At 37.7% G+C, this 23,599-nt stretch overlaps 1 protein-coding gene across 1 annotated transcript in view; it reads right to left on the bottom strand.

Moving 5' to 3' along the window:
• Positions 1-23,599, bottom strand: part of ETS1 (ETS proto-oncogene 1, transcription factor) — a 182,295-nt gene that overhangs the window by 147,438 nt on the left and 11,258 nt on the right. Inside the window, exon 2 of the mRNA XM_044668336.1 lies at positions 15,424-15,506. Coding sequence (XP_044524271.1) covers positions 15,424-15,495 — 72 coding nt within the window. The 5' untranslated portion in view covers positions 15,496-15,506. The remainder of the gene's footprint in view (positions 1-15,423; positions 15,507-23,599) is intronic.

Raw genomic sequence — 23,599 nt, 5'->3', positions numbered from 1 at the left:
AGATCATGGGACCAAAACCCCTTTTCCCTCTTCCCCCTTCCCTGCCAAGACCAATAGCTGCCTCCCCGCCATCATGTCCAAAGCATGAGACAAAGCCCCAGTAAAACCTGGTAGAACATCAGGACTTTGCTGTCAGGTTTAGACAAATGACCTCCCACATCACTGATCATCAGGCCTGAGAACTTCCCTACCTCAGAGATGGAGGTTCCCAACACCCTTAGGGCCATCCAATCAACTGAACCCAAATAAACACAACTTGACCAATAGAAGCAACACAGGTTACCTCATCCCAGACCACCACCCTATAAAAGATTGCCCCCTCCTCACCCAGATGGAGACCCCCCTAGCCATCTGCAGGTTTCAGCCTCTCCTTTCTCTCTCCCTTCCTTCCCCTCTTTCACTGGCACTTCTATTGCCATTGACCTCTCATCCCTATCTGCCCCCTCCTCTCCTCCAAATAAAGCTTTGCTGCATTACTCAATTCTGTCTCATTTGCCTCTGGTCAAACCCCCATCAGCCAGGAATGACACTTTGCCTGCCTCAGTCTATCCTCTTTCTTCTCCAGTCATATGGGACAATTCTCTGCGTCCTGAAACACATGCTACTCTCATGACTTTATGCCCTGTGGAGCCTCTACCTATCCATAAACAGCAATTCAGATATAAATACATTGTTATTATGTTACGTTTTCTGCCTTTTTCTCTTCCCATCAAAGTTTGGGTTGACCCTCCTTCCCTTGCTTAGTCACTGAATTCCTACCTATCCTGCAAAGCCCAATTCAAATGCTACCTCTTCTGGGAAATATCCCTTGCTACTCTTATCCATAGTGGCCTTCCTATGTATCTTAAATAACACATCATTTATGCATTTATCATGTAACGTTGAAGATGATAAAATTACCATCTATTTATTACTCTCGATTGCTGACAAATTAAAAGTCTAAATTCCTAATCTGCCAATGAAAGACCTCTACAATCTAATCCTTTCCTATTTATTCAGTTTAATTTTAGAAGCATTATCCTCTAAAGCCATCATGCTCATTCTTAACCTCACAGTTCAAATTTAATTCAAAAACAAAACCAAATATGTAAAGGATCCATAATTTTATCATTTAGGGCATTCTCTCCTTGGATGAAGATTTTATAGCAAACTGGTCTGGCTTAAAAATATTCATGACTTGATGATCAAAGTTTTCCCTAATGAAGAGTTTCAGAATTTAACAGAGAGGTCCTTTGATGTGCAGCTTATCTCTTCAGTTTGAACTCAAATCCTTTCCAACTTCTTGGAAACTGTAAGAATTTTTTTTTCTTACTTACTTTCAAGAATCTGAGGTCCCACCCACACCATGGTGAGGTATTGGAGCTAGCTATGTAGATATATATCTCTACATATTTTTATCATTCTATCTCAGGATCTAAAAGATCCATAATTTTATCTGCAGGGGTATTCCTGTACCAGTGCAGCTCTATAGATGATCTTCAAGAATTTCTGCAGCCACAAAATTCAAAACCCTAAAGCCAAATTGATGACAAACTTCTCTGAATGTAGCTAGGTCAGTCCTTGGTCTAAGGTGATATAGAAACTGTATGTATCAGTTAGTTAATCAAGTCACTACTAGGTACCCAAGTAGTGTATTAAGTGCTGGGGATAAAAAAAGTATCAGAAGACAATTCCCACCTCCAAGAATCTTACAGTCTTATCAGGGAGAAGAATGACAGTGACAAATACATACAAACAAGGAGAGAGAGGATGAATAGGAAAAAAATAAGAGAGGTTAGAATTAAGAGGAGTTGGCAAAGACTTCCTGTAGGAGATGTGATTTTCATTTAGGATTTACAGGAAGCCAGTTAAGTTGAAATGAGAAGGTAGAACATGCCAAATATGAGGGACAGTTTAAAAAATGACCAGCGCAGAGAGATGGGGCAGTACTCTTATACAACAGTATAAAGTGTTGCCCTTCTCTAACAAAATTTTACAAAAGTTAATTGAGGTAGAGTCCAAAGACCTGAGTTTAAATCTACACCCAATACCTACTAGCTTCTTAGTTCGTGGCTAAGGAGTAACTGAGCTTATTTTTTAGTCTGTACAATGGGGACAATTTTTTTAAACGCATACCTTCTTTTTTAAAAGTGATTCTGAGCGGGGGCAGCTGGGTAGCTCAGTGGAGTGAGAGTCAGGCCTAGAGACAGGAGGTCCTAGGTTCAAACCCGGCCTCAGCCACTACCCAGCTGTGTGACCCTGGGCAAGTCACTTGACCCCCATTGCCCACCCTTACCAATCTTCCACCTAGGAGACAATACACCGAAGTACAAGGGTTAAAAAAAAAAAAGTGATTCTGAGTATTGATTTTAAGACAAAAGAGTGGTAAGGATTAGATAATTGGAATTAAGTAACTTGCCCAGGGTCACCCAGCTAGGAAGTGTCTGAGACCAGATTCGAACCCTGGACCTCCTATCTTTAGGTCTGCCTCTCTATCCACTGAGCCACCTTGTTGCCCCAACAATAATATTTGTAAAAGCTACCTTACTATGTTGTTATGAGGAAAATACTTTTAGTGCTTAACTTAATGTACTATGTAAAATGTGATTTTTAAAAAATGTTTCCTAGTTGTTTTCCAAACAGTGATTTATTGCAACATGAAAAACTGAAAGAGTATTAAACCAGATAATAGGAGATCTATAAAGTCCGAGTTCTGAATTCAAATAACTGTGCAACTTTGAGTAAATCACCAATCTATGATTCACTTTTTTTTTTTTAAAAACCCTTATCTTCCGTCTTAGAGGCAGTACTGTGTATTGGCTCCAAGGCAGAAGAGTGGTAAGGTAGGCAATGAGGGTCAAGTGACTTGCCCAGGGTCACACAGCTGGGAAGTGTCTGAGGTCAGATTTGAACCTAGGACCTCCCGTCTCCAGGCCTGACTCTCAATCCACTGAGTTACCCAGCTGCCCCTATGATTTACTTTTATTATTGTAAATTGAGAGGGGAGGGACAGATGATCTCAAATACATGTCTATTTGGAACATTCTAATTCATTATTATGTGTGCTAATCCATTCATACTCTAACAGTGATGGGCAACCTTTAGAGCTTGGTATGTCAAAATTCACCAAAAAACCAAGCATAACTCGGGTGGTGTGTCACTTTGAGAAAAAAAAACATAATTTTGTGATATTTATAGTTTAAATAACAAAAATGTATAATTATAATATATAACTGTATTTAATAAACCAAAATAGGTAAATTATTATAGGTAGAATTGCCATCTATGGTGCACAGAGTGTCTACACCACACTACAGCAAATGTTTCATCCTTGGCATGTGGCCCCACACTTCTCTGTGTCATCAAAAATAGCTACGCACACGTGTCATAGGTTGCCATCACCACTCTAGCACGAGAGATAATACAACTTGCACACACATACACATGTGTATATATATACATATGTGTGTCTATATATATCTCAATATGTTGTCACCAATGGAAAACATTTGGTTAATGGCTAGACTAAGTCAGGAGTTTAGTCTTAGTTCATAGGGCACCAAAGACTTACTTTAATGTTTTATTTCTGGTATATATATATATGGTATTCTTTGTCTATTCTTATCTACATAATACCATTTAGTAGCTTTTTCTTTTTCAATTATTTCTCCCAATGGTATTCAGAAACAAGATGGCAGTGGTCCCCTTTTGACAGGAGGAAAAACTGAGGCTCAGAGAAGTTCAAAATTCTATTCATGAACACATTAGGTGAGGAGACTTAATTGGAATTTTAACAATATTGGACCTTTAGTCTTAGAGGCTAAAACTTGGGCACACTTAAACCTGTGTCCAAATGCTGGTTCTCCTTTTACTGGCCACATGACTAGGGATAACTTATTTCACGCTTTGGGTCTCCGGTTCTTCAGAAGTAAATTGAAAAAGTTAACTTCAGTGATCTCAAGGTCCCTTCCAGCTCTAAGTCCTGTCATCTGATTATTCCCCTTCCACAGTGGGTACTGACTGGCTGAATGATTGAGCAATCAGCCCACTTCTCACTACTATTTCAGAAACATGAAGATAACCAGGCTTGTTTCCCGTCTCTCAGAGGGGCGCTAGGAGGGTTATCTCCTCACAAGAGATTGTGAAACCCTTTAAAGATCCAAAATGTATTAGAAAATGCTAATTATTAAAGGTCAGCACAGCAGAAGCTGTAGCCAGTCAGGCTGGCACATAAAAGATGGGCACTGGGAGCTATCTTACATGGGTGGAGTGTTAACTGGGAGGATGATTGCTGTCTCCTTGTAGGAGATAGGAGGCAAGTAGGGGACACAATAGCAGCTGAATATCTATAAAGGGCACTCACGTCAAGCTAGGGGAGGAGGAGGAAAATCAGGGTGGTGCAGAGATCAGGAGGGGGAGGCCAGTCGGAGTAGGAAACTGGGAAAAGGGCATTTTAATTTTAGACTCTAGATCAGGAAGCTCTTTTCAAACAATGGGTGATGAAGTTGAGACTTGGTCTCTAAGACCCCACTGCATAGAACAGAAGTTCTTAACCTTTTTTGTGCCACAGATCCCTTTGGAAGTTTGGTAAAGACTATGGACCCCTTCTCGAATGTTTTGAAATACCAAAAAAAAAAAAAGTTATTGAAATATAAATTTATTTTTATTATTTATATTTAATTTAACAATTAAATTTTAAATTAAGACATATATTACAAAGGAAGCTAATTATATTGAAATTAAGATGTATTTTTTTTCCATCCAAACTCATAGACCACCCTGAAACCTATCCTTGGGGATCCATGGAATTCAGATTAAAAACCTCTAGCATTGAGACTATGTTGCAGGTCAGCTAAACTGAGTGAAAGCTTTGAAAAGAAAGGATTTGAAGTTAAGGGAAAGCTCCAGAGGAGGCAAGTCCATTCCCAGCATAGACCTGAACCTCACTTTTCCTTTGGCCCATAGCTGAGATATGGCCAAGGAGATAGCTTCTCTCCCCAACGGTAACATGCAAGGCTTAGTGGTGATGCAGTCCAGGCAGTCTGGATGACTCTTCAGATGATAACATCTGAGGCCACACTTAGGAATCAAGGCTCGGCTGAAAATTAGGCTTCTATTGGTGACATGCTGAAAGGATTGCAAGGTGAGAAAGACTGTTAAAGGTCAGGTCACAGCTCCTGGATGCCTGGCTTTGACGCTGTCTCCCTGACTGATCTTGGCTGAAGTCTATGCTAAATGTCAGTGTCTGGCAACTCTGATCACAGAGAAGTCTCTCATTTGATGGGAAACTTAGAATTCTTGGGCAATGCCATAATTAGGGTTCTGTGGTAACCTCAGATTCACTCCATAAAGGGGAGTGTGGAGAGTGTCACAAGATTATGGGGTACAGTTCTGTTCTAATTCATAGGAATATAAGTGGGGAAATCCAATTCTCAGAATTCTGCCATTTGGAAGTAGGAAAATGTTATATATCTGGGGACAGAGTAATTCATACAGTAAGACATGTTGATGGTTGAATTAAAAGTCAGTTTTTGTTGAAGATTTATCATTCAAGAACTATTCAGTTCCATTATTATTCACTCATTTTTTTTTTAGACCCTTGTACTTTGGTGTATTGTCTCATAGGTGGAAGAGTGGTAAGGGTGGGCAATGGGGGTCAAGTGACTTGCCCAGGGTCACACAGCTGGGAAGTGGCTGAGGCCAGGTTTGAACCTAGGACCTCCTGTCTCTAGGCCTGACTCTGACTCCACTGAGCTACCCAGCTGCCCTATTCACTCATTTTTTAAATTGGGCCTGAGGAATATCAAGATAGATATCAAATAGACCCTATTCATAAGGAGAAACTAATGGAAGAAGGATAAAATATGTATACAAATAACTATTGATAGAACTGACAGTATGATAAGCTTCCTCACTGGAAAAATAACAAGGTTGGTCTATAGCATGACCTCTATGCTCCATCTATCTGAGCTCTAACTTTTTGTGTTTCCATGAAATGCAAAGGAGAAGTCCAGACAACATGCCATGAGAAATCTGGAGAAGGAATGAACATTTTCAGCTACGATGGAGATGCTTTATGGTTAGAATGGCAACTGAATTAGTCTTTGAAGGCAGAAAGGGACGTTAGCAGACAGAGGTGGAGAAGAGAGGAGTAGGAAGATAGTCTATACCAGTCATGGCAGATGGTAAGAAAATGGCCCTAAAGATGAAAGACAGTGCCATGAGACAGAAACATATGGTGGAGCCAGATTGTGAGGGGTTTTAAATGCTAGGCCTGGGAGTTTGTAGTTATTTAATCAGCAAAGGGGAAACAATGAAGATTTTTAAGTAGAGGAATAAGGTGGTCAGAAAGGACACTAGAAAATGGTTTGAATAATCAGTTGGAGATGGGGTAGCCTAGATTTGTGAAGACCATTTAGAAAGCTGGAAGGGAATAAGTTAAGTACCATGTAGAATATAGAGTTGGAGGACTGAACTGAACAACAAATATGGAATATATTTATAAGGTACTGACCCTTCCTTACTTATGGGTACTTTTATTTACTGAAAGAAATCAAATAGTTCTGAGGACCTGAAAACAATAAAGAAAATGTGCTTACCCTGTGCAAAGTACTGTGCTAAGCCCTGGGTATATAAATAGAAAAGCAAGACAATAACCTCTCTCAAAGGGCAAGTAAATGGTGCAGTGAATAGAATACTAGGCCTAGAGTTGGGAAGACTCATCTTCTTGAGTTCTAATCTGGCCTCAGACACTTACTAGCTGAGTGACCCTGGGCAGGTCAATTAATCCTGTTTGTCTCAGTTTTCTCATCTGTAAAATGAGCTGGAGAAGGAAATAGCAAATCATTCTAGTATCTTCGGCAAGAAAACTCCGATTAGTGCCACGAAGAGTCAGATAACTGGTATCAACTTAATAATAACACTTGCTCTCAGAGAGTTCCTATTCTAAAGTGGGAGATTAATCATGCGGAAAGGCCCAGTAGACCTTTGGGTGGAGCAGCAAAGTAGATAATGTCTTCTATTTAATGTCATTTTCACTGATAAAATCATATCTGTTTCTGATGTTGAGCCACTTAACAAGATCTAGTTCCCCTTATTTTATTTTTTTTTACTCTATTTCTCTTTTGCTCTTACATCACCTTCATTTCCAAAAGAGAGAAGTCCCTCAGTTAAAATTCCTTAGAGGACCTAAGTGAGAATACCTCTGCAAAGTGCAAAAGCAACTCTCATACACACAAAGCTAACTTCTAAGATGCAACCCCTGTTTGACACTCAACTCTTTGAGAATGGAGGCCTCATTTTTTTGTAAAATTTAATCTCTTTATCGCAGGTTTCAACCTGCATATCATTTCTAGCCAAGTGTCCTCTGTTAGTGGCCACCCCTAACTTCAGTCCCAGGAAGAATTCTGTCTGGCAGCATTTGTCATATGGCTTTCTCCCATGTTTCCATGATGCTGATCCCAGATTGCTTGTCAGTCTGCTTCAGAATTCTCAGAAGAAACCCTATTAGGTCTAACTACTGTTGTTAAAGAAAAACAAACTAGGCCTTCTGAGTGAAAGTCATGGAAAAGGTAGAGGGCCTATTTCTGTGTAAGCATTTCCAAAGACTAATATATGTGGAGGTAGAGAAGAGAGGTAAAGGGTGTGTGGACAGCCAAAGCAGTGGGCAAGTAGGGATTGCTCCCAAGGCGGCCCAATTAAAGGGCAATTACTCAAGATAAGAGAACCAGGTCTGTTTACACAATGAGGTTGTAAACTACTGGCCTATGGCAGGAGAACTTTGATCTTGGTGGCAAGGATCTCATTTTTTTTGGTGGCAGAGTGTGAGGAAGCAAGTGGGTTTTCAAATGAGAATATCCTTATCTTTAACTTCTGGTAACTTCTAGCTGATTCTGCCAAATATTCCTTTATGAGTGGAAATTCTCAACCCTTTCCAAAGAACCATCTAGAATAATGCAAATATTAAGAGGAGGAGGACATGGGAATGGGTAGCCAACATAAGGGAAGATAAAAGTTGGAAGTTTAAGGGGCACAGAGGAGAGGGTGGCATATCAGAACATAAACCAGGTAGCTTGGTAGGATATCTGAGGCAAAATCTAACCAGTTCTATTTGATATTTTTTAACCAGGCCCTATTTAAGGCCCTAAGTTGATAGGTCCTAAAGATACAAATGGTACAATATCTATCCTCACAGAATTTACAATTTTAGTAGAGATGATGAGGGACATGCAAATACTAACATAATGCAACAAGTCAGTTTATAATTATGTTCATGAGTGATTAAATACAGTGTCCTGAGTGATGTGAGGAAGGAAGTCAAACAGAGAAAAGGTGAGTTCAGGCCACCCCTACCCTCCCAATCAAGGAGAAGGGAGAACAATGGTTACAAAGATCTACAAAGAAATGCAAAATGGCCACAGGATAGTATCATTCCCCAAATGCACAGGTACCTCTTCAGGGCTCAGCAATATAGATGGAGTAAGGTGGTTGAGAAGGGAAAGCTGAATAGCTAAACTCTATCTCTTCCCATCCCAATCCTGTTCCCCTGGTGGTGTCAGCAAACCCCAAATTCCTTTCCTAGGAAGCTCTGCTCATTGACCTGATGTCATGAAAAATTTGCTCATCCTTTTGGTCAGACGTAATAGGATCCTTTTCCCATCCCTCACCTCTTCCTCATCTCACCAGAAAAATCAAAATTAACCGTCCTAGCACTCTGGGCAATTAGCCTATGCTCCCTGAACAAGGCTAGGTCTCAAAAATAGGCAATACTGTCTTTTTTTTTCCTCTGAGTACTTCAAGGTGCTTCCTAGAGTTGACATGACCCAAAAGTGGGTAATCCCTGTGACTCTCCCCCTACATCCTCATACCTCATGTGACAGATGAGGACTCAAACATAATAGGTTAAAATTAAGCTGTTAGCTTTCCCTTCCTACCTCCCACTTCTGCCCTCAGGAAGAAAAATCTATGCTCAGCAAGTCCAGGTGACATGAAGGAGAAGATGACACACCAGAAAATGAATGGAGGACTGAGAGGGACTTTCAAAGACTAAATATGTTTGCTGAGGTAGCATAACAGGAAGAGGAGCTTCCTCCCATTGGATAAAAGAATTCCTAACAGAAAGGCCATATAAGTACCTGAAAAGTACTGGTCTGACCTACACAATGGCCAGATGGCTTCCACCACCTTTATCCTCCTCCCCCGCCATGACATCACTTTGCTCTAAACAATCCCCCAGGGGGACAGCCCTTGCCAGAGGAAAAAATACGTCTTGCTTTTGATAAAGTGGCCTGAGATAACTACTGTACTACCTGCCTCTAGTACGTACTTCAAATAATATTATCAAGATCATTTTATGCATTACAATAAGATAACAGAATATGCTTCCTATTAGTGTGTATAGATTTTATATGCATCAAGAAAAGCTAATGTTACCTCTGATTGATAAAGGCTTAAACAGAGACACAGGAAGTTTTTAAGAGGGTGTGCTTCATAAATCCTCATTTAAAAGGTTGATTCTCAATTATTACATATGGTCCTTACACTTTCATTCTTATGGATTTTTATTACAAATGAACATCAGATCTGATTTCATTAATATGGGAAGAGTTTGAGAATGGAAACTCTCTATACTGAGGCAGATCAGCAGCTCTCTTGTAAGCTATGGTTTGGAAAATTGCTTGGGACATTGAGGGCTAGCTAATTGGGGAGTGGATAACAAGTTGTGGTGCATGATTGTGCTGTACTGTGAGAGAATGACAAACAGGTTAATTTCACACACACAAAATGGAAAGACCTACTGAATTTATGAAGAATAAAATGAGCAGTATCAAGAAAACATTATATACAGCAACAGAAATATGATTTGAAGAATGATTTGTATATGTCCTTCTCCAGAGACAGTTCCTGTTTTCAAAGAGTTTATACTTTTTTTAGGATATGATATGTTCATAGATAAGCGAATGTAAAAAAGATACCAAAAAAATACAATGTATTTGGTGGTACCTAAACAATCTAGGGACTTGGAAAAAGAGGTGATATTTAAGTTAAATCTTTAAGGCAACTAGGAATTCCAAGTAGCAGAAGAAGCAGAGATGGAAAAATCTGTAAGAGCAAGTAGGGAAGGAAGGGAAGAGCATATGAACTTATTTAGTACCAACTATGTGCCAAGCACTTTGCTAAGCATTTTTTACAAATATATCATTTGATCCTCACAATAACCCAATGAGGTAAGTTCTGTTTTTAATCTCCATTTTATAGTTGAGGAAACGGTGGCAAACAAAGGTTAAATGACTTGACCAGGGTCACATAGTATGTCTGAGGTCATATTTGAACTCAGGTCTTCCTGACACCAGGCCCAGTGATCTCTCTCCCTTGAGCCACCAAAACTGCCTCAAATTAGCAGGTTTGACTATAGTGTAAAATGCATAAAGGGGAATAATGCATAATCATCTTGGAAAAATAGAATAAGTAAAGAAACAAATGACCCTAGTAATGTAGTAGTTGATAAATCTGAAGACCCCAGCTACTGGATTAAAGATTCACTAGGGCCAGGCCATAAAAATTTCCAGAAAAATAGGATAGCAATCTGTTGGGAATTAACTTTAGATCAATACCTCATATCATAGACCAAGATTAGCTCCAAATAGATACAGGGCTTAGATATAAAAGTTCACACAAAATAAAGAAATTAGAAAAATAAAAGGAAGAAATTCCCTTTCAAATCTATAGAAAGAAAAAGAACTTGTAATTAAATAAGGATAGAGAAAATCACAGAATATAATATGAACAATTTTGATTACATCATTTTATAATTTTTGTACAAACAAAACCAACACAGCTAAGTTTAAAAGGGAAATGGGTAATTGGAGGAAAAATCTTTGCAGCAAATTTCCTTGATAAAGGTCTCATTTTTAAGACTCATAAGGAATAAATTCACATTTATAAGAAAAAAAACCAACCTTCAATTAATAAATGGTCAAAAGATATGAAAAGGCAGTTTTCAAAAGAAGAAATCCATAGTATTAACCATAGGAAAAATGCTCAAATAACTAATAGTTGTAAATTAAAGCAACTTTGAGATTCTACTTTCCATCTAATCTGATGGGAAATCAATGGAGCAAAAATCCTCAGGTCTGAAAGGGTCTTTATTGGTCAGTCCTCTGTTAAATGAATAAAAGCAAACTTTTTTTGCTTAACTAAGAATATCTATTCCAAGGATTTTACTTTTTCCTTTTCAATTGGGGAGAAGATAGGGAGATAAACACACATGTTAATTGTACATTTTAATTAATTTATTTTTTTAAAGAATGCCAAAAGCCAGAAAGCAAAGGGTTTTAAATGAATATAAAAGTATATTTTAATTGTTTTTCTAGAAAAATATCAATTCAGAAATAACAAATATATTTGAAAATAACCATCATGTGTTCAATGCTAATGCTGTAAATAATCTAACCTCCATTCCTTTCCTTCCCCTCTACTCTCTACCAATGACATGCCTGCCTCATACCACAAGGGCAGAGAAACTCTCTCTCCAGGAATATGAGCCATCATGAATGTAAAGTGTAATGAAAAATAAATCTTTAAAATGTTGTGTGAAGGTCTTTGTATTTACTCTTGTTATTCTGTATGTCTAGCTAGCAAGTTACTATTCTATTATGGTTCTTTGATATTTAACATTGGATGAAATGGTTGAATATAAATATTGAAATGTAAGCTCATCTTCTCCAGGCTTGTTGAAAGTATCTTCAGGAAAACTATAGTAGCAGACAGGATGATGAAGATATGTAATTCATTCTCTTTGTATATGACTTTGGTCCCTTCCATTTGCCCTCTCTACTTTGAGATTTTCATTCTACGTAGCCTGAGAGTTCTGACCATCTACTATGATGACATGTATGAAGAATATCGTTATTCTAGGGTCAGTTGAGTGATTAAGTAGATTGAGAGCCTAGCCTAGAGACGAGAGGTCCTGGGTTCAAAGCTGGCCTCAGACACTTCCTAGCTGTGTAACCTTGGACAAGTCACTTAACCCTCATTGCCTACCCCTTACTGCTCTTCGACTTGGAACTAATACACAGTATTGATTCTAAGATGGAAGATGACGGTTTAAAGAAAACAAACAAATATATTCTTAAATTTTTCTGGGTTGTTATGTACAAGTGACTGTAGGGAACAGTAGTCTGCGATAAAAATTCAGTTCTAATATGCTTATTTGTCAAGTTTTCAAGAATATTTTGGTGTCTGTATTTATAGTATGGAGATTTGTCATCTGTTTATGAAGGGTAGAAAACATTATTATTATGTCGTTCTGCTCTTTTTCAATAGGATCCAAATATAAAGTTATTTTCATCATCATTATTATGATTGTTATTGTGATATCAGACCCAAAGTCACACTGGTTGAGTTTACTTCACTTGATTAAATACATGTGTTTGAATTCAGGGTTTTCTAGTGCCTATAAAATCTGAGAAGGCAAAGTTTGTAGGCTTTACAATTTTCTCTTGAGACTAGAGAAAGTAGAGGAAATCTTGGGAGACCCCGCCATGAAATCCTGGATTTGGGATTGAGATTTTGAGCTTTGCTTTCAATTATCCCTCTTAACCAACTGACTAATGCTAATGCCCCTGAGTTTATATCCCATCCCCAAGTTATAAATCACTCGAATGTTTATTCCTTCTAAGCCTGATGTTAGAGGTTATCTATTTTGCTGGTGCTGGTTTATTGAACTTGAGCTCACACTAGGTGAATGTTTTCTCGAATGAATCAGGATGAGGAAATAGACCTTATTCAGTTTTTCTAACCCTTCTGCAGCCTTGATGGTGCTAAAGAATTAAGTAAGATGTTTGAATGATAGAGAAACTGAGGTCCAGAGAAAGAATAAATGAGTGGAAGTGTGGAAATATGTTTTAAAAGAGTCAAGAAGGTTATAATTAGAAGAGGACTTCTGATACTTAATCTTTTTTTTTAAATCACTAGAACTTTGAATTTAGCTAAAGAAGGCAAAATAAGTTTATTCTGATCTGGATCTCCTATCTAATTGTCCTTTTTTGACTCTAACAGCTTTATTTGAATGAGAAAGCCTGTGAAAATCTGACTAAAACCTATATGTTCTAAAATCCACTTTTAGTTTAGAATACAGGGAGGAGAGGAAAGAGACAATATATTCAAAATATGACAAGTCTCTTACATGAAGTATTAACAAATTGGTGTGATTTAAAAAATTATTATGTAGATATAGTAGGGAGTTTCTTATATACTTGGTCTTGGATTGAATATACTGGTATAATATGTAGTAGTCACTACTACAATATGTAGTAGACATGTTTGGAAGTAGGACTTCTTGAATTCAGTGTGTAAAATGAAGCAATGAAAGATACAGATTGAAGTGTGATATTATATTTCGAAAGTTGTCTTGCCCTGATTTAATTGGGTTGCTGACCCAAATAGAGACATGATGAGTGCCAGATTATAAATTGTTTGTTGAATTGAATTTGGTAATGGAATCACAATTTTATATTTATTTATTTTTTATTTTAATTCATCTCTACACTTATTTCCCAAAGAACCTTTCCTTAATCATTAGGAGCAATGTTGGCCTTTATGTGGGCCTTAGAAGATAATCTCTCTCTAAAAAAAAAAGAATAATTTTTTCCCTAGCAATTTCCATGAGGTTCACAGAGTGACCTTACCCATCTAAAAGTCCCTTTGCAACTTTCTATTAAGACAACTTGAATGACTTCTTGGCTGAGCTTATTTTGACACTTTTCTGATCAAAGGTATGGCACGACTGTTTTAATTTGTTTAGGGGGTGAGTGGTGTCTGTGAGAGAACAGGAACAGCTTTGGGGAGGTGGGAGAAAAAGTTGCAGAACAACCAGTGAGAAGGGATTTATTAACCCTCCCTAAATGCATCCTTCCCCTTGAACTTAGTACAGCTTTTGATCCACCATTCTCTCTGACTCCTGCCACCAAAAACAAATATGAACACTTTTGATCTTTGAGTGTAAATGACTCTAGGAGGCAATGATTCAATGAAGGGTCCTGGCTGTCAAAAATCACAAAATGGTATTCAATACTAAGCTAAATTAGAGGTTTGATTCATTTGTAAAAGCGAAATTCTGCTTTTACAATTATAGAAGTCAAAGAATCTACCAATAAAAACTTTGATTTCTGAATCTACAAATGATTGAATTTATTTAGATAATTGCATGGAAAAATTTACTAGAATAAGATGTAACAGATAGAGGATGGTTATGGACCATCTCCTGGGGAGCTTTGTGAGATGTGCATGCATGTCAATGGCAGCATCTCCAGACTGATTATTTTCACTAGCTGTCTCCCATTCCACCATTTGGTTTCCCTGGCTTCCCTCAAGTCCCAGCTAAAATCCCACCTACTACAAGGAGCTTCTTCCCAAACCCCCTTAATGCCAGTGCTTCCCCTTTTCTGTTGATACGCTAATTTATCCTGTGTATATCTTGCTTGTGCAACTTTTGTGTTGTCTCCCTCCTTAGACTGTGAGCAGGGATTTTGACTTTTTTTGCATCCCCAGCATTTAGCATAGTGCCTGGCAAAAAATAAACACTTAACAAATGTTTGTTGACTGATTGGCCAGTGTGTAAAACCATTGGAGCAAAAATCCTCAGTTCTGAAAGGGTCTTTATAGGTCAATCCTCTGCCAGATGCATGAATTCCCTCAACAACACTCCAGACAATTTGCATGCCAATGGCTTAGGTTCTACCTGTAAATAGGAGACTTGATACTAAAAGTTTGCATTGTCTATTTCAGCATTCCTTTCATTCCAGGAATCTAGAGCTTTTCCCAGAAAATCTTTCTCTGGTTAGGTTCACTAATTTTAGATGCTGTTGATATTTGGAGGATTTAGACAATTCAGCCCCCGAGAAAGCATTCCAAATTCAACTGGTCAGAAGACACTAGCTTTCTGCAGGAAAAATGTGTTTAGAGTAAATTCTGTTAAATCCACATATTCCATAGTCCCTTGCAGCAGAAATCAAACTATTCTAAAATAATGAAAGTCAGCTAGCATTTACTTGGTGCTTTAAAATTTACTAGGCACTTCACAAATTCATTCTGCTCTCACAACAATCCTGGGAGGTAGGTATTATCATTATCCCCATTTTACTGATGAGGAAATAGAGGCAGGCAAAGGTTAAATGGCTGGACCATATCACACACCTAGTAAGTCCTGCGGTCACATTTAAATTCAGGTCTTCCTGGTTCAGGTCTAGTCCTCTGTCCACTGTGATGCTTCTAAAATGAATTTCTAAACTCACTTCATTGACAATTGAGTAAAGGTTTAAATGAGTAGGTATTCAGTTTCTGGCCCTTTTATCCAGAGAGTAAAAAAAAAAAAGTTGAAATCGGTAGCAAAAAGATTCCTGAATTTTGATGGAATATAAGAGGAAGAAAGAGAATACAATTTACCAGAACTCCAGGGCGAGGAACAGAGTAGGAGGCAGGGTTGCTGGCTGTTGAATCCACATAGTAGCTCATCATCTTGACAAGTCCTGCATGGGAGAGAGAGAATCTATTGAACATGCACTTCTGGATGTGTGGACTGGGAACTCTCAACTTGAATTGTTAATGTTCAACAGTGAGGGAATAGTAGAGATTATCTGGTTTAAGGCTTTTTATTTTATAAATGAAGACACTGAGGGCCAGGGTTATTTAGCAAAGGTCTCACATAAGAATAAGTATTTATTAAGCTCCTCCTATGTTCTACGCACTATGTTTAACTTTGCAAATGCTATCTCACTGGATCCTCACAACTCCATAAGATAGGTAAAGCTAAGTGCTATTATCATCTCTGTTTTACAACTGAGGAAACTGAGACAGACAGAAGTTAAGTGACTTGCCCAGGGTGACATATTTAGTAAGCGTCTGAGGTCAGATGCTTTACCCACTGTGTCTCCTAGGCTTCTCACAGCTACCAATTGGAATCTGAATCCATAGACTTTTACCTTCTATGACGTTGCATTCTGATTATCAACAAACATTCATTCACTGAGCATTTGCTGGATATAAAGTACTCTCCTGGGTAATGAATATACAAAGAGATAGAAAATATACTCTATCTTCTAAGAATTCTCAGACCATTTGACAAGGGAAAGCTTCCAACTTAATTCAATTCTATTTAGTTTAGTAAACATTTATGAAGTGCCTATGTGTAACATGCCAGTGGTGTTCTCTGGGAGAGGCATCAGGTAAGAGATAGTGTGGTATAATGTGATATATAGAGTACCAGCCTTGGAATCAAGAACACCTGGGTTTGAGTTCTGCCTCTCAACATACTATATAACCATGGGCAAATCACTTAAGTTCTCCATTTATTATTTAGTCATTTCAATTGTGCCCCACTTTATTTGGCTTTTGGGAGGTAAAAATACTAGAATGTTTTATTATTTCCTTCTCCAGCTCATTTTACAGAGGAAGAAATCGAGTCAAACAGTATTAAGTGACTTTCCCAGGGTTATAGAATGTTGTTTAGTCATGTCCAACTCTTTGTGACCCTGGGGACCATCATGCACCTATACTATCCACTGGGTTTTTCTTGGCAGAGATACTGGAGTGGCTTGCCATTCCTTCTCTAGTGGATTAAGGCAAACAGAGGTTAATTCTAGATTTGAACTCAGGTGTTCCCGTCTCCAAGCCCAGTGCTATATCTACTGAGTCATTTAGCTGCCTCGTGTTCTCCATGCTTCCAGATAACTCTCTAAGACCATACGTTACAAATGGATTTCCAGTTGGCTTTGGTGGAGGAAGTTTCTGCAATAGGCAGACTCCAGGTCTATGAAATCATAGATCTAGACCTTCCCCAACTACCACCTTTAAAATCTGTGAAAAGTAAAAAAGAAATCCTTCATCACACTGGTGAAGAACTTTATGGAGTATTTTTGGAATAATACAGAGAACAACTACACAGGATGAGAAGTGAGATTGTGAAAAGAATTCTAGATTTGTCATCAGAGAAAGTGGTTTGAAACTCTTCCTCTGCTATTTATGAAGTTTTGGATAAATCATTTAATTTCTTTGGTCTTCATTGTATCCTTCTCTGTGAAATGAAAAGATTGAACTTAATGGTCTCCAAAGTCCCTTCTATCTCTAAATATGTATTTGAGTGATAGGAGAGTTAGAGGGAGTGCCTACATTGATGGTTGGCAGATCTTTCAACATATTAAAATGCACACATGATCCTGCACTGGGGACTGGAGACTCACAAACATAAAAAGAAAACCCAAGGTGGTGCCCAATGAGCCCTTGTACACAAGTGCTCGAGTTTGGAGGAAGGAATGACCCCTGAAGGCTTGTATACAAAAAAGGAGCCCTACCTAGGAAAGAGGTAGAAATTGAGTTGGGACCCAGATGAAATGTAAGCTCTAAGGAAGCAGACAGGGACCCTTATTTAAAGGATTAGAGATTTTTGCTGGGGTTGGAGCAGGATGAGAGAGAAAGGGTAAGAACATTAAGGAACAGTTATTATCTAAGAGAGCTTATTTAAAAAAATTTTTATTAGTTTTAATGCATAAGGAATAAGGTATTCTGATTGATTTAATTATCTTGCTGGGGATTAATAAAAAACCTTTTTCATTTGTTTGTTTCACTCATTGCTGTTGTTTCTTTCTAAAATGCATTAGCTCCATTTCCTGCCATACTAGTACACTGAATATAAAGATTTCTTTGATGTTACATCATCCATCAGTTTCTCAGGTTTATTATTGATTCTAACCATTCTAACCATTCATTCTAGCCAAAATTAAAACATTCTATAAGAAGCTTTTCCTTTTCCCCTTTTAATGCCTTTCCCTTATCAGCTATCTCCTTTACCCTGCATATATTTTATTTGTACATGGTTCTTTGTATATGGTCAGGTACCAGCAATTTATCCTGCCCAAAGCTTGTTTGTATGTTGTCGCCACCCATTAGACTGTGAGTTGCTCCAGAGCAGGAATCATCTTTGCCTTCCTTTTGATTCCCAGCCCTTGTTACTCTCCCTTACACATAGTAGACACTTTAGAAATGCTTGTTGATCTGACTTGATATCTCCTTCAAATTAGTCACCTAGTAGCTAGCTGTCAATCTCTTCTTCCTGAATGTTTCATTGTAATTCTTAAGGGACTATTGACTGCATTTGACAACAAATAATAACAGGAGACAGGTATATGTAAAGTATACAAAATGCTTCATGTTCCTCCTATCATGATATCCTCATACCATCTCTGTGAGATGAGAACTTCATATAATATGTCTTATTTTACAAATGAGGAAACATGTTCAAATATCTCTCTGGCAATTACTAGCTATGCAACTATAGACATACAAGAAACCTCTCTAAGCCTCAGTATACTTGTCTGTAAAATAGGAACAATACCCACAGTACCTAATACATAGGGTTGATGTGAGAATTAAATGAGGTATGTAAAGTATGTAAAGCACTTTGCACACCACTAGTAGGTCTCTACCCTCAAGAGGTAGAAGAAAGAGGAAATGAATTCATGTACAAAAATATTGATTGCAGCTCTTTTGGTGGTAGCAATGACCTGGAAACTCCCATGAACAACTGAGAATGAATGAATAATTAAGGTATATGTATGAATGCGATAGGATATTATTGTGCTATAAGAAATGATGAAAAGCATGATTTCAGAGAAACCTGGGAAGACTTGTATGAACTGAGGCATAATGAAATGAAATGAACTAAGATGACAATTTCTATAGTAAAAGCAATTCTGTAAAAATAAATAACTTTGAAATACTTAAGAACTGTGGTAAAAACAATGATTCTATCCTAAATCCAAAGGGCTTATGATAAAACATGCTATTTACCTCCTAGCAGAGAGGTGATGGACTTGGTGCATTGGAAAATATAATTCTTGGAAATGACCAAAGGATAAATTTGCTTTGCTTGATTATGCATATTTTTGTTCTAAGGATTTCCTTTTCCTTTTCCTTTAGTGAGTGGCAAAGGAGATGGAAGAGAGAGAATATAGATTTTTGTTAACTGGGAAAAAATCATTTAAATTTTTAAAAGAATATTAAAAAAGAAAAATAATAAAGCACTTTGATTATTTAAAGTACAAATAAATATCACCCTTTCTCCCTCCTTCTGATTCTTATTTTCTCCTCTGCTTCTTCTTTTCCTCCTTCATTTTCTTTCTCTCTATCCTTCTTGTAATTGTGATCCTCCTCCTCCTTCTTCCTCTTTTTCCTCCTCCTCTTTCTGTTCCTTCTTCTTCTCCTCTACAAATGGCCACATAGCCCAATGCCACATGGCAACAATAAAAGTTGCCATATTTTTCAAAGAAATAAGCTATATTGACAGATAAGAAGGAAATATTCACTTGCACTATGTAAAATAGATATTTCATAGTATTGAAGATATTGACATACTAAGTTTGTTAGACAGGATTGAATAACTAGAGACCTGAAAATATATCCTAGAAATTTAATTTTTTTTAAATTTATTGCTGAATCTATGATATCAGCTTCATTTTCTTGTGATTTGAATTTTTAAATATTCCACTACCTAGTAGTAATTAGAATAATATATTAAGAAAGATTTTGATCATCTTTTCCCAGAATTTATGAATGGTCTGAATTTGGTCCCACTTCAAGATTCAGGGAGAGACTTTAGGACCTCTAAGACCCCTTCCAGATAATATATTCCCTACTTTCATCCTAAAAATCATAGGATTCGGGGCTGAAAGGAAATATGTATATACCATCTAAGCCAACTCTTCCCTCCTACAGGTGAAGAAACAGAACAACTCTAAGTGACTTGTCAAAGTAGTAAATGGAAAGCTCTGATACAAATCCAATGACCTTTCTCCTATGTGACAAAAGCTAAGGGAGAAATTACCTACCCATCATTTCTGTCCAAGTCTAAGAGTTTGTTCTATCCTTGTTTGTTTGGACTGTGTAGAAAGAAACCTGGTATGTGCCAGGCACTGTGGCTAAGCACTTTTTTTTTAACAAATATGTTCTCATTTGAGCCTCATAACAACCTTGAAGTTTGCGCTATTATTATCCCCATTTTACAGGTGACTTGTTTGCATCACAGTTGATGTGTTTGAGGTCAAAATTGAATTCAAGTTTTCTTGACTCTGTACCCAGTGCCCTGTCTACTACACCACCAGCAGCAGTCTATTGGTATAGAATTCACAAGATCAGTTCTGTGGAGAGTATTGTGAACTTTCTAATTCAGGTTGTTCAGATGCACAATTGGCCAGTTTTCCATAAGATAATTCATACCTTTTATAGCTGTCCAAAGGAGTGAGCCAAGAAGTTCCTTTTTGGAGGCTTGGTATCCATAGAGGGTTTTTTTTACTCCCTATTTTGTGGAGTTTGCTCAACCCTTCCTATAATCAGCTCTAAAGAAAGTACTCACAGACCTCTAAGTCAACGTGGGCCACAGAAAAAATCTATGGCCACAGTCATGTAGTCATCAGACCAGATCTCCTCAGTTCCCTATTAATATTATATAATATCAATTATATGTATATTATTACATATGCATAAAACATTATTTTATATGCATAAAATATAATAATAATATAAAGGGACCTTTCTTCTCTGCAGAGTGCCCTGGGAGAAAGGTCCTTACTGGCAGCCATATTCAGATGCCCAATTGTGGCTTCAGAGACCCTTGGTCTGCCTGCCAGACTGCACTCCTCCTCATGGAAATGTACTTAGAAAAATGTTTGGAAGAAATATGTTTTCTTTTTCCAACTGACAGTGTGAGGGAGGAAACCCCAGGCCCAACATATGGTGCATTCCGTGCTGTGCTAGGTTCTTGAAGCTATATTCTATATGAGTGACATATCCCTTGAGGAAAAGCCCTTTGCCCAGGGAGGAAACCCAAAAGAGGGAGTTGCCAGAGCTCTCAAGGGCTCTCATCTCAGGAAATAACTCTGGGACAGAAATGGATTACTGCTTTATTATTTTTTTGAAAAAAAGCATACCCTTTCACCATTTGTAGATTGTGACACAGACCAGCTGCCACGGGCTTGCAGAAGCAGGCAACAGGGGCATTCAAAACTTTCTTGGCTTATGAAATAAAGCTCCCACCTGAAAATGATATAACTATTATCTAAATGCATTCTTAGAGCCAGAGAATCACATTATGTTAGAGCTGAGGGGGACCCTAGAGCTCCTCTGGTCTGGCGTCATAGAGGAAAAAATTGAGCCTGAGAGAGAGGAAGTGATTTGCCCAACATCACAATCAGGAAGTGGCAGAGATGGACCCAGTTCCTCTGACTTTCCTGGCTCTCTAATCTCATAGCATTTAAAATCTAGAAATTGTGTGCCATTAAGTCAATGCCCTTGAAATGGAAGTCAAAAAACCTGCTTAGATATAAAAATAGACATCATGAAGGATGAGTGGCAAACTTAAGTGGCAACATATACACAATTCATGCCTGTATTTCATTAAATAATCAAGTATATAATCCCGTGGCACCAATATGGGAGATCACACCAAGTGGAAATCCATTTGGGTTGTCCACGCTAGTCAAAGGAGCTAAAAGTTTTCGACTCTGGGTGCAAATCCACTACAAATAATAATATCCCATGTCTATCCATTTCTAAATGAAAATGTGATTGTATTTTTAATATTTTATAATATTAAACAGTTTCCAAAGTAAATTTCCATGTATGTCATTCAATGCTTAACAACAACTCTGTGAGGCCAGCAGAGCCAGGATTATCTGCATTCCCCCATGAGTTTGACAGAATTTGTAATTTGCTCAAAGTAAATCTCAGGCAGAACCAGACTAAGTCTGAGTGTTACTGATTCCCACTCTAGGGTTCTTACCATTCAACTGTAGCAATGACATAAAGGTGTATATAGAACTCTGCTGAGAGTAAGAGGTCAAATCATGAAGCTGGTGACATTGTGAAGGTGCAGCCTTGAGCCTCCAAAACTAACATTAGCGTTGATCTTTGACAATCTTCTTTCTCTGGGCCTCAAATTTCTCATCTGTAAAGTGTTTGGTGACTAGCTTTCTATGCTTGTGTTTCATATCCACCTTCAGACAAGTGACTTAAGGTTTAGTCAATTGACTAACAGTTCCCTTCACCCATTTCTCATCAGGAAACTTATTTATTTCAGGCTGAATATAAAGTCAAGGGGATTGGAAGGACTGGAGATTGAGAAAGAGAGAGAGACAGAGAGACAGAGAGAGAGAGAGAGAGAGAGAGAGAGAGAGACAGAGACAGAGAGAGACAGAGACAGACAGAGACAGAGACAGACAGAGAGAGACAGAGAGACAGAGACAGAGAGACAGAGAGAGACAGGAAGTCCTGGTCTTCCTATCTCCAAGAAAGAGATAAGTTCCTTATAAGAGCTAGAGGCCAATTCACGTCAGTCCTGGGAGCTCTAGCACCTGTAGGTTGATGTTTATTTTCCCATTAGTTCAAGGATGTCTGTTCTGTGATAAAAGTTCTTGGGGACTATTCCTGGTACATGTTAAGTATGGTAAGAAGTAAAAAATACAATATTTTAAACACTAATTAATCAATCATTTTTGCTAGCTCACCAATAAAGCAAAGGTTTTGAGGATAGGGTCATAAATGTAGGAACTACTCAATAACCATTAATTGCTTGATAATTGAATGAACTACTACTAATAGTTCTTTGATACTTTAATATATAATATGGGGCATATGGGAAACAGAAAAGACTGTGGTGCAAAATGCAGATGATATATTATTTTTTCCTAAAAGCTGCAAAATTCAGATTGGCATACAATTATGTTTCCTTCTAATCTCCAGTGATTTGAAATTCCAATGAGCAATTTAACCAAAGACTCAGAGAAAGCCACTTGCTTCAGCCTGGGAAATAGAAAGGAAAAAATGTGGTCACAAAGACCAACACATCCAAGGAACCTTGTCCAAATTAGAAGTACCTTTGCCATTACTAAAAGCTCAGTTGGCCCAAATCTAGCCCAGAAATATCATTTGTTCCTTTGAAATTGGAGCTGGAATGCTTTCATTTTATAGATCAGGAAAATGAGGTCCAGAAAGCAACATGACAGGAAGCCTCTTTTAGTGGAATGAGGACTGGACCTAAAGTTAGGAGAGATATAGGTTCAAATATCACTCTGAAGTTTCTTATCTGTTCAACCGTGGATATGTTATTTAATTTCTATGAGTCTCACCAATCTCACAACATTAAACACTGTGACATTAAAATGCTATATAAAATGTCGCTTATTAATAGAGATAGAATTTGAATCCAGATTCTTAGGTTCTAGGATGAGTACTCTTTCCATGAATAATAAAAGAAAGAAAACTAATAATTTGATATATAATGATTTAAGTTTTGCAAAATGGTTAATATTTACTATTTCATTTTATAACTCTATGAGGAGGATACTATCATTATCTCATATGAATAAAGAAGTATCAGAGATGTTAAATTACTTGTCCAGAGTTGCACAACCCGTGTCTACCTCTATTAGTTGTGTAATTAGTTAGGATTGGACTTTATAGCAAAGTAATTAAGGGGCTATAATTTTATTTCCTTTCATAAGCTATTGAAGTTCTTCTGAAGCAGTAAGTATTTGGCTGGATGAAGCTACATGTGAGATAGACAACTGATGAA

The sequence above is a fragment of the Gracilinanus agilis genome, chromosome 3, assembly GCF_016433145.1.
Source record: "Gracilinanus agilis isolate LMUSP501 chromosome 3, AgileGrace, whole genome shotgun sequence".
Classification (NCBI taxonomy): Eukaryota; Metazoa; Chordata; class Mammalia; order Didelphimorphia; family Didelphidae; genus Gracilinanus; species Gracilinanus agilis.
The sequence above is the reverse complement of the archived record's forward strand: the minus strand, read 5'-3'. Positions and strand labels throughout refer to the sequence as shown.